We start from the raw sequence: 8,639 nt of genomic DNA, 5'->3' as shown, positions 1-8,639 counted from the left end.
GTGGAGCTTGGGTGGGTGAAGAGCACCCACTCTGATGCCTGGAGGACCTCAAGGGTGGGACCTGCACCTTGGGTGGGCCAAAGGAACCCACCCAGGTGTCCAGAGGAGCTCCATGAGGGTGGCACCTGGAGGTTGGGTGGGTGAAGAGCACCCAACCTGATGCCTGGAGGACCTCAAGGGTGGGACCTGGAGGTTGGGTGGGCCAAGGGCACCCACCTCAATGCTTGGAGCTCCTCAAGGTTGGAACCTTGAGGCTGGATGGGTGAAGAGCACCCAACCTGATGCCTGGAGGACCTCAAGGGTGGGACCTGGAGGTTGGGTGGGTGAAGAGCACCCATCCTGATGTCTGGAGGACCTCAAGGGTGGGACCTGCACCTTGGGTGGGCCAAAGGAACCCACCCAGATGTCCAGAGGAGCTCCATGAGGGTGGGACCTGGAGGTTGGGTGGGTGAAGAGCACCCACCCTGATGCCGGGAGGACCTCAAGGGTGGGACATGGAGGTTGGGTGGGCCAAGGGCACCCACCCTGATGCTTGGAGCTCCTCAAGGTTGGAACCTTGAGCCTGGATGGGTGAAGAGCACCCATCCTGATGCCTGGAGGACCTCAAGGGTAGAACCTTGAGCCTGGATGGATGAAGAACACCCAACCCCGATGCCCGGAAGACCCCCCAGGAGACCTGGGTGGACCCCGTGGTGGGGTTGGACGAAGGTGACCCACCTCCATGGTGTAGTTGGTGTGTTTGTTGTCGAAGATGAGGGCCTCCTGGATGAGCTGGTGCTGCTGCTCCAGAAGGTCCAAGTTGGGTTTGTAGTCCACGATGCTCTGCTCGTACTGCTTGAGATGGTCCAACTGGTCCTCCAAGGTCCCGTTCATCTCGATGGAGATACGTCCAATCTCCTGCAGGACGGGTTGGGTTTAAATCCCACCTTTTTGGTCCTCACCAGTCCTCCCAGTTGAGATACTGGAAGCCTCACCTCCATCTTGGTCTGGATCCAAGGTCCCACCATGTTGGCTTGGCCGGCGAATTGTCTCCGGAGCCGCTCGTTGGACTGTTGTTTGCTCTGCTCGTCCAGGAGAGCGTGGTCCCTCTTGGGCACCAGCTGTTGGACCTGCCAGGAGAAAGAAGATGGTGGGAGGGGGGGGACACGGTGACATCAGAGCTGGGGGGGCCAAGAAAAGATGAAGATGATGATGATGGTTGGGGCCACCAGGGAATGGTGGCTCCAGAAAGTCATGGTTCTCCAGGAGCTTGTGGAACATCTGGCTCCAGGAGCTCATGGAGCATCTACTTCCAAGAACTTGAGGAACATCTGGCTCCAGGAGCTCATGGAGCATCTACTTCCAAGAACTTGAGGAACATCTGGCTCCAGGAGCTCATGGAGCATCTACTTCCAGGAGCTTGTGGAACATCTGGCTCCAGAAGCTCATGGAGCATCTACTTCCAGGAGCTTGTGGAGCATCTGGTTCCAGAAGCTCAAGGAACATCTGGCTCCAGGAGGTTACGGAGCATCTACTTCCAAGAGCTTGTGGAACATCTGGCTCCAGAAGCTTGTGGAGCATCTACTTCCAAGAGCTCACAGAACATCTGGCTCCAGAAACTCATGGAACATCTACTTCCAAGAGCTTGAGGAACATCTGGCTCCAGAAACTCATGGAGCATCTGGCTCCAGAAGGTTATAGAACATCTGGCTCCAGAAGGTTGTGGAGCACCTGGTTCCAGAAGCTCAAGGAACATCTGGCTCCAGGAAGTTATGGAGCATCTACTTCCAAGAGCTTGTGGAACATCTGGCTCCAGGAGCTCATGGAACATCTACTTCCAAGAGCTTGAGGAACATCTGGCTCCAGGAGCTCATGGAGCATCTGGCTCCAGAAGGTTGTGGAGCATCTGGTTCCAGGAGCTCATGGAACATCTGGCTCCAGAAACTCATGGAACATCTGGCTCCAGAAACTCATGGAGCATCTACTTCCAAGAGCTTGTGGAGCATCTACTTCCAAGAGCTTGTGGAGCATCTGGCTCCAGAAGCTCAAGGAACATCTGGCTCCAGGAGGTTATGGAGCATCTACTTCCAAGAGCTTGTGGAACATCTGGCTCCAGGAGATTATGGAGCATCTGGCTCCAGAAGCTCATGGAGCATCTACTACCAAGAGCTTGTGGAGCATCTGGCTCCAGAAGGTCATGGAGCATCTGGCTCCAGAAGCTCGTGGAGCATCTGGCTCCAGGAAGTTATGGAGCATCTACTTCCAAGAGCTTGTGGAACATCTGGCTCCAGGAGCTCCAGCCCCATGGATGACCCCTTTGGGGGAGCTGGTGGGACACACTCACCCGTTCCCACTTGGAGTTGATGATGTTGGGGGTGACGGAGGTGTAGGGGTTGTTCCCCGCCAGTTTGATGCCGTTGACGTCGGCGATGCGTTGGGCCTCCCGTTGGATGCCCAAGATGGCCTCCCGCTCCTTGTCGGCGTCAGGGAGGGTGGACTTGAACTGGTCGTGAGCGGCGATGAGGCCCTGGGGGGGGAGAAGACACGGGGGGGGACAGGTCAGAGCCTGGACCTGCTCTGAGCTCATCCTGACCCCCATGAGAACCTCCTGGGTCTTGAAGAACCCCAAGAGAAGCTCCCCAGGTCTTGCAGAACCACATGAGGAGCTCCCTGGGTCTTCCAGACCCCCATGAGAAGGTCCCCAGGTCTTGGAGAACCCCAAGAGAAGGTCCCTGGGTCTTCCAAACCCCCACGAGAAGGTCCCCAGCTCTTGAAGAACCCCAAGAGAAGCTCCCCAGGTCTTGCAGAACCACATGAGGAGCTCCCTGGGTCTTCCAGACCCCCATGAGAAGGTCCCCAGGTCTTGGAGAACCCCAAGAGAAGGTCCCTGGGTCTTCCAAACCCCCACGAGAAGGTCCCCAGCTCTTGAAGAACCCCAAGAGAAGCTCCCTGGGTCTTCCAGACCCCCATGAGAAGGTCCCCAGGTCTTGGAGAACCCCAAGAGAAGGTCCCTGGGTCTTCCAAACCCCCACGAGAAGGTCCCCAGCTCTTGAAGAACCCCAAGAGAAGCTCCCTGGGTCTTCGAGAAGCTCTCCAGGTCTTGTAGAACCCCAAGAGAATCTTCCCGGGTCTTGTAGACCCCCAAGAGAAGGTCCCAGGGTCTTGTAGACCCCCCCGAGAAGCTCCATGAGTCTTCTGGACCCTCAAGAGAAGGTCCCTGGGTCTTCCAGACCCCCATGAGAAGCTCCCTGTAGAACCCCACAAGAAGGTCCCCAGGTCTTGCAGAACCCCACAAGAAGGTTCCTGGGTCTTCCAAACCCCCATGAGAAGGTCCCCAGGTCTTCCAGACCCCCATGAGGAGCTCCCTGGGTCTTCCAGACCCCCACAAGAAGGTCCCCAGCTCTTGTAGAACCCCAAGACAAGCTCCCTGGGTCTTCCAGACCCCCACAAGAAGGTTCCTGGGTCTTCCAAACCCCCATGAGAAGGTCCCCAGGTCTTCCAGACCCCCATGAGGAGCTCCCTGGGTCTTCTAGAACCCCACAAGAAGCTCCCTGGGTCTTCCAGACCCTCATGAGAAGGTCCCCAGGTCTTGCAGGACCACATGAGGAGCTCCCTGGGTCTTCCAGACCCTCAAGAGAAGGTCCCCAGCTCTTGTAGAACCCCAAAAGAAGCTCCCTGGGTCTTGTAGAACCCCAAGAGAAGCTCCCTGGGTCTTCCAGACCCCCACAAGAAGGTCCCTGGGTCTTCCAAACCCCCACAAGAAGGTCCCCAGCTCTTGTAGAACCCCAAGAGAAGCTCCCTGAGTCTTCCAAACCCCCATGAGAACCTCCTGGGTCTTGTAGAACCCCACAAGAAGGTCCCCAGGTCTTGCAGAACCCCACAAGAAGGTTCCTGGGTCTTCCAAACCCCCACAAGAAGGTCCCCAGCTCTTGTAGAACCCCAAGAGAAGCTCCCTGGGTCTTCCAGACCCCCACGAGAAGGTTCCTGGGTCTTGTAGAACCCCAAGAGAAGCTGAAGGCCACGGAGCCTTCCCCCCCCTCCCTTCCTCTACCTCGATCTCCTCGATGGTGTGGACGATGAACATGTCCTGCAGGTCCTCCATGGCGCTCTCCATCCAGTTGTTGAAGGGGGCCGCCCTCTTGGCGTACTCCAGGTGCAGCTCGTCGATGGTCTCCAGCTGCTTCTCCGTTTTCTGCCGGGGAAGACACGGGGGAGTTAGGAGGCCAAGAACCCCCCTGAGGTGGCCCTGGTCCACCCGAGGTGGCCCTGGACCTCTTTGAGGTGGCCCCGTCCCACTTCGAGGTGGCCCTGTCCCACTTTGAGGTGGCCCTGGACCTCCTTTTTGGGATCCCACCAATCTCCAGGGCTTCTCTCCTGGGACCCCAGGAGGTCCCACTGGTTGGAGGTGGCCCTGGTCCCCCTGAGGTGGCCCTGTCCCACTTCGAGGTGGCCCTGGACCCCTTTGAGGTGGCCCTGGACCCCCTTTTTGGGGTCCCACCCACCTCCAGAGCTTCTCTCCTGCTGTGGGTGAGGGACCCAAGAACGTCCCACTGGTCGCAGATCTTCTGGCACCGGGCGTTGACGCTGGGCGAGTCGTAGTAATCCAGCTCACTGAAAGCAAAAAATGGGGTGAAAAAAGGAGGTTTTGGGGTCAGGGGGACAGGAAACCCTCCCCCAACCCCTCGAGGGCTCGTTAAAAACCCAATTTGGCCAATTAACCACCCCCCGGCCCCTCGTGGCCCCGTTCCCTGGCTCCATTCATGGTCCTTTTTGGCTCCTTCGGGCCTGGAGTTGATCTGATTTTGAGGGAAGGGGGTGGGGAATGAGTAAAAAAAAAAACCCAAAACAATAAAAAATAACAAAACCAACAAAAAGAACCAACAAAAACCCCAAAGCTCTCACAATTAACCCCGTTCTAATTATGGAGAAGGGGGGGGGGGCGGAAGGGCTGAGGAGAACAATGAGGCCTTTGTGAGGCCTTGTCCGGGAGGAGAAACCACGGGGTTGGAAGGAGGGAAATTAAGGGAGAATCCCCCCAAAATGAGTAAGTTTTGGGGTTTTTTGGGTGGGGGGGAGGGAAAAGGGGGTGTCCTTCCTACTTGAGCTCCTGGGCGATGGCGGCGATCTGCTCCACCCGGTCCTGGTGGGCCGCCAAATCGCTCTCGAAGGCCTCATGTTTCCTCAGGAGGGCTTTGACGTCCGAGAGGGTGGCCGACTCGTAGTCCTTCTGCTTCAGAAGGGACTCCTTGCCTGGGGACAAGGTTGTGGGGTGGACAAGGTGAGGGGGGGACAAGGTGAGGGGGGGTTGTCACCAAAGGACAGGGTGGGGAAACCTCATAGAGTGTCACTGAGGGGAACCCCAGGCCCCTCATGGTCATCCCCGGGTGGAAAACGCAGCCAAAACCCAGTTTTCCAACCCAAAACGAAGGGTTTTCCAACCCAAAATCCAGTTTTCCACCCCAAAATCCAGTTTTCCAACCCAAACCAAGAGGTTTCCACCCAATACCCCAGTTTTCCAACCCAAACCAAGAGGTTTCCACCCAATACCCCAGTTTTCCAACCCAAACCAAGAGGTTTCCACCCCAAACCCCATTTTTCCAACCCAAACCAAGAGGTTTCCACCCCAAAATCCAGTTTTCCACCCCAAAATCCAGTTTTCCACCCCAAACCAAGAGGTTTCCACCCCAAAATGAAGGGGTTTCCACCAAAACCCCACTTTTCCAACCCAAACCAAGAGGTTTCCACCCCAAACCCCACTTTTCCAACCCAAACCAAGAGGTTTCCACCCCAAAACTAAGGGGTTTCAACCCAAACCAAGATGTTTCCAACCCAAACCAAGACGTTTCCACCCTAAAACTAAGGGTTTTCCAACCCAAACCAAGAGGTTTCCACCCAAAATCCAGTTTTCCAACCCAAACCAAGAGGTTTCCACTCCAAAACTAAGGGTTTTCCACCCCAAACCCCAGTTTTCCAATCCAAACCAAGAGGTTTCCAACCCAAACCAAGGGGTTTCCACCCCAAAACGAAGGGTTTTCCAACCCAAAATCCAGTTTTCCAACCCAAACCAAGGGGTTTCCACCCCAAAACGAAGGGTTTTCCAACCCAAAATCCAGTTTTCCAACCCAAACCAAGAGGTTTCCACCCCAAAACTAAGGGTTTCCACCTCAAACCCCACTTTTCCAACCCAAACCAAGAAGTTTCTACCCCAAAACTAAGGGTTTTCCACCCCAAAAACCAGTTTTCCAACCCAAACCAAGAGGTTTCCACCCAAAACCCCAGTTTTCCACCCCAAACCAAGAGGTTTCCACCCCAAAACTAAGGGTTTTCCACCCCAAACCAAGAGGTTTCCACCCCAAACCCCATTTTTCCAACCCAAACCAAGAGGTTTCCACCCCAAAATCCAGTTTTCCACCCCAAACCAAGAGGTTTCCACTCCAAAACTAAGGGTTTCTACCTCAAACCCCAGTTTTCCACCCCAAACCAAGAAGTTTCTACCCCAAAACTAAGAGTTTTCCACCAAAACCCCAGTTCTCCAACCCAAACCAAGAGGTTTCCAACCCAAACCAAGAGGTTTCCAACCCAAAACTAAGGGTTTTCCACCAAAACCTCAGTTTTCCAACCCAAACCAAGAGGTTTCCACCCCAAACCCCAATTTTTCAACCCAAATCAAGAGGTTTCCACCCTAAAACTAAGGGTTTTCCAACCCAAACTAAGAGGTTTCCACCCCAAACCCCAATTTTTCAACCCAAACCAAGAGGTTTCCACCCTAAAACTAAGGGTTTTCCAACCCAAACGAAGAGGTTTCCACCCAAAACCCCATTTTTCCACCCAAACCAAGAGGTTTCCACCCCAAACCCCAGATTTCCACCCCAAAACTAAAGGGGACTAAAAGGGTCCAAAAAGAAGTTTTTTAAAGGATTTTAAAGGGGATTTTAAAGAGTTTTTAAAGGGTCCTAAAAAAGCTCTAAAAGGGTCCAAAAAAGGGGGTTTTAAAGGGCTCTAAAAGAGTTTTTGAAGAGTTTTTAAAAGGTCCTAAAAAGGCCTTGAAAAGGTCCGAAAAGGTCCTAAAAGGGTCCTAAAAAGGCCTTGAGAAGGTCCTACAAAGGCCTTGAAAAGGTCCTAAAAGGGTCCTAAAAAGGCCTTGAGAAGGTCCTACAAAGGCCTTGAAAAGGTCCTAAAAGGGTCCTAAAAAGGCCTTGAGAAGGTCCTACAAAGGCCTTGAGAAGGTCCAAAAAGGGTCCTAAAAAGGCCTTGAGAAGGTCCTACAAAGGCCTTGAGAAGGTCCTACAAAGGCCTTGAGAAGGTCCTAAAAGGGTCCTAAAAAGGCCTTGAGAAGGTCCTACAAAGGCCTTGAGAAGGTCCTACAAAGGCCTTGAGAAGGTCCTAAAGAGGCCTTGAGAAGGTCCTAAAGAGGCCCTGAAAAGGTCCTAAAAGGGTCCTAAAAAGGCCTTGAGAAGGTCCTACAAAGGCCTTGAGAAGGTCCTACAAAGGCCTTGAGAAGGTCCTACAAAGGCCTTGAGAAGGTCCTAAAAGGGTCCTAAAAAGGCCTTGAGAAGGTCCTACAAAGGCCTTGAGAAGGTCCTACAAAGGCCTTGAGAAGGTCCTACAAAGGCCTTGAGAAGGTCCTAAAAGGGTCCTACAAAGGCCTTGAGAAGGTCCTACAAAGGCCTTGAGAAGGTCCTAAAAGGGTCCTACAAAGGCCTTGAAAAGGTCCTAAAAGGGTCCTACAAAGGCCTTGAGAAGGTCCTACAAAGGCCTTGAGAAGGTCCTACAAAGGCCTTGAGAAGGTCCTACAAAGGCCTTGAGAAGGTCCTAAAAGGGTCCTACAAAGGCCTTGAGAAGGTCCTACAAAGGCCTTGAGAAGGTCCTACAAAGGCCTTGAGAAGGTCCTAAAAGGGTCCTACAAAGGCCTTGAGAAGGTCCTACAAAGGCCTTGAGAAGGTCCTACAAAGGCCTTGAGAAGGTCCTAAAAGGGTCCTAAAAAGGTCCTAAAAGGGTCCTAAAGAGGCCTTGAGAAGGTCCTACAAAGGCCTTGAGAAGGTCCTACAAAGGCCTTGAGAAGGTCCTACAAAGGCCTTGAGAAGGTCCTAAAAGGGTCTTAAAAAGGCCTTGAGAAGGTCCTACAAAGGCCTTGAGAAGGTCCTACAAAGGCCTTGAGAAGGTCCTAAAGAGGCCTTGAGAAGGTCCTAAAGAGGCCTTGAGAAGGTCCTAAAAGGGTCCTAAAAAGGCCTTGAGAAGGTCCTACAAAGGCCTTGAGAAGGTCCAAAAAGGGTCCTGAGAAGGTCCAAAAAGGGTCCTGAGAAGGTCCAAAAAGGGTCCTACAAAGGCCTTGAGAAGGTCCCACAAAGGCCTTGAGAAGGTCCTAAAAGGGTCCTAAAGAGGCCCAGGTTCTCCCCAAGGGTTTGGTGCCCCTCACCCTCCTGTGCCCCCCAAAATTGTCCCCCTTGACCCCCCCGACCCCCTCCAAACCTTCAGTCCAGGCCTCGTGGATGGAGGCCTTCTGGCGGAACTTCTCGGCCAGGTGGTCCAGGCGCTCCAGCCGCCGGATCTCGGTGAGGAGCCACTCCTCGTAGCCCTTCTCCGCCTGCTCCAGGTGCTGCCACCCCGTGTTGATGTCCTGGGGGGACACGGGGACACCAGGGGTCAAGGTGGGGTGGCCA

The 8,639-nt window shown here is 54.1% G+C and overlaps 1 protein-coding gene across 1 annotated transcript; it reads right to left on the bottom strand.

The window, feature by feature from the left end:
- Positions 1-502: 502 nt before the first annotated feature.
- On the bottom strand, positions 503-8,596 carry LOC106898583 (alpha-actinin-4-like; the record flags this gene model as incomplete). The annotated part of the gene is made up of 7 exons (XM_014959892.1): positions 503-897; positions 975-1,109; positions 2,324-2,506; positions 4,031-4,171; positions 4,482-4,590; positions 5,079-5,229; positions 8,449-8,596. Coding segments are annotated over 7 exons (1,161 nt in total), but the record flags the coding sequence as incomplete, so codon positions are not given.
- Positions 8,597-8,639: the final 43 nt, after the last annotated feature.

The sequence above is a fragment of the Calidris pugnax genome, unplaced genomic scaffold, assembly GCF_001431845.1.
Source record: "Calidris pugnax isolate Ruff unplaced genomic scaffold, ASM143184v1 scaffold542, whole genome shotgun sequence".
In the NCBI taxonomy this organism is placed as follows: Eukaryota; Metazoa; Chordata; class Aves; order Charadriiformes; family Scolopacidae; genus Calidris; species Calidris pugnax.
The sequence above is the reverse complement of the archived record's forward strand: the minus strand, read 5'-3'. Positions and strand labels throughout refer to the sequence as shown.